At 47.0% G+C, this 2,334-nt stretch overlaps 1 protein-coding gene across 1 annotated transcript in view; it reads left to right on the top strand.

The window, feature by feature from the left end:
- The window catches only part of slc35c2 (solute carrier family 35 (GDP-fucose transporter), member C2), a 17,322-nt gene that overhangs the window by 12,371 nt on the left and 2,617 nt on the right, over positions 1-2,334 (top strand). The window contains 2 exon segments of the mRNA XM_015403458.1: positions 314-504; positions 1,778-1,941. Of these exon segments, the coding sequence (XP_015258944.1) occupies positions 314-504; positions 1,778-1,941 (355 nt within the window).

Here is a 2,334-nt window from a genome sequence, read left to right as displayed (position 1 = left end):
AAGCTGAAACCTGAGACTGTTTATTTCTGTTATTTCTCACCTGTGATATCATCGCGTCCTCTGCTGCGCATGCAAGACCTTAAGTTGTGTGAATGCAGTTCACACAGGAGATCACATACAGGCCGCATTTATTTAGAAATGTGAAGAAGCACACAGAAGAGTGAAGCATTAAGGCCTGCAGTGTGAACGAAGCCTCAGAGACAGAAAAACTGATTCCTTTTAGGGAGGAAAATTGTGTGAAAGGAGGAACTTTGTCTGCACGGTTCTTTAGAAAGTGTTTCTGGATCCTGCAGAACGTCTGTGTCCTGATTCTATCCCCTGTCTGCAGCGCTGAGTCTGAGTTCTTCAGAGAAGCTGTTCCGGGTGACGGAGCTCTCCCCTCTGCTCTATTCCCTCCTGACGCTGAGTGTCGGCGGCACCCTGGCCTTCGGGTTGGGTTTCTCTGAGTTTCTGCTGGTCTCCAGAACCTCCAGCCTCACGTTGTCCATATCGGGCATCTTTAAGGTAGTTTCTAGCTCAGCGTCGGCTGCTGTGAGTTCTGTTGGGCTGTTCTGTCAGACCAGCATACACGTAGTCCAAACCCGTTCATCCCTCTAGCTTATTTTAAGAAAAACACACTTTAAACCACCTCAGCGGGTGTGAATCCCTTTAGTTATCTACAAAAAACTATTTAATTACTTATTTTTTGGTGTTTTTTGAAGCGTATGTCGGGTTGGAAATTATTCAGATTTTCTCGATTACGATTCCTTATCGATTCTGTGAAACGATTCGATTCCTTATCGATTCCTTATTGATTCTCTTATTGATTCTGTGAAAAGTGCTCGGTGACATTCATCTACCTTCTCCTGGGACTTTCTATCTCTGCCTGCCTCAGTGAAACCAGAAGGCAGTGAACGGGAGCTGCAGCCTCTGATCCAGCCAGGCTACCCGTCTCCTCACAGTCATCGAAATCTAGAAGGCATCCGTTTAATGGAAAAGCATTACTGTACAATTTCTGGAAATAAACTCATTAAACTCACAATAATCTTATCTCCCCCTGATTTAAATAAACGAGCGTCACATTTCTCTCGCTCCCTGAACTACGGAGCAACTTGGTAGCATGTTTAATGACCTCAAAGAGAGGAAGGGAACTGGTTTATTTCCAGGAATCTGATTTACTAGGAACCACATTAAGCTCAGCCAGTGATAGAAAACTAGCTTCTAACCACCAGAGTTTCCTTCCATGCTGGTCGTAACTTTAGCTTCTGTCTGGAAGCATCAAAAACACGGCATTGGTTAAAATCTATGCCATGTTGTGTTCGCAGGTGTTTCTGCATGTTGGATGTTTTTAGCACTTTACATCCAAGTTTTGATCGCTTCGCCCGATGGGACGCCATTTTCTTTGTTTTGCTTTTCTAGACTTACGCCTTGTCACGTCGTACTTGCTTACTGAATGCCGTGTGTGTAACTTGAATAAAAAATGTGACATAACTTACGTGGAAAAGTTGTGCCCAGCGCTAGGCTCTGCCGCTGCCTGGAACCGTTAAAAGAACCGCTAGGCGAGCTAACAAACTCCCATTCCCATACCAGCGTATGGCGATCTGACCTTAAATAGTTTTTTATACATGACTAAAGGGAAACACGCCCATTGAGGTAGTTTAAGTCTATTTTTCATACAGAACTAAAGGGATAAAAGCAAATCTGACGCTGATCTGACAGAACAGTGACTAACATGGTTTCTCCAGACTTGAGGAACCTAAATGTTGAAGCTCTTTCTGTCCCCTCTCTCTTGCCGTAGGAAGTGTGTACGCTGTTGTTGGCCGCGGCTGTGATGGGAGACAGGATGAGCGTGCTGAACTGGCTGGGATTCGTCGTGTGTCTATGTGGGATTTCTCTACACGTGGGACTCAAAACCTACTATTCCAGAAGTAAGTGAACCCTCCGTGCCTCTGGGGAGGGGGCGGGGCTTCCAATGCCTGTGACAGTGGAGCTGAAGCTAAAGCTAGCAGCCTTCACTGCCCCACAGACTCCTGGTTCCTGCTGCTGATTGGGTAAAAAACAGAAATATTCTTCCTGCTTGATCCGTTTAATGAGTCGACGGGAGCTAACGGCTAGCTCTGTTAGCTGACAGTCACATCCTGAAGCGTTCAAACATCCGGCAGCTTTTAGTTTTACGTCCCGACATGGAGCCGGGTTAGGTTACGTCCCGACATGGAGCCGGGTTAGGTTACGTCCCGACATGGAGCCGGGTTAGGTTACGTCCCGACGTGGAGCCGGGTTAGGTTACGTCCCGACATGGAGCCGGGTTAGGTTACGTCCCGACGTGGAGCCGGGGTAGGTTACGTCCCGACACGG

This window comes from Cyprinodon variegatus, unplaced genomic scaffold, assembly GCF_000732505.1.
Source record: "Cyprinodon variegatus isolate N-32 unplaced genomic scaffold, C_variegatus-1.0 Scaffold1501, whole genome shotgun sequence".
Classification (NCBI taxonomy): domain Eukaryota; kingdom Metazoa; phylum Chordata; class Actinopteri; order Cyprinodontiformes; family Cyprinodontidae; genus Cyprinodon; species Cyprinodon variegatus.
This window is presented reverse-complemented; position numbering and strand designations above follow the sequence as displayed.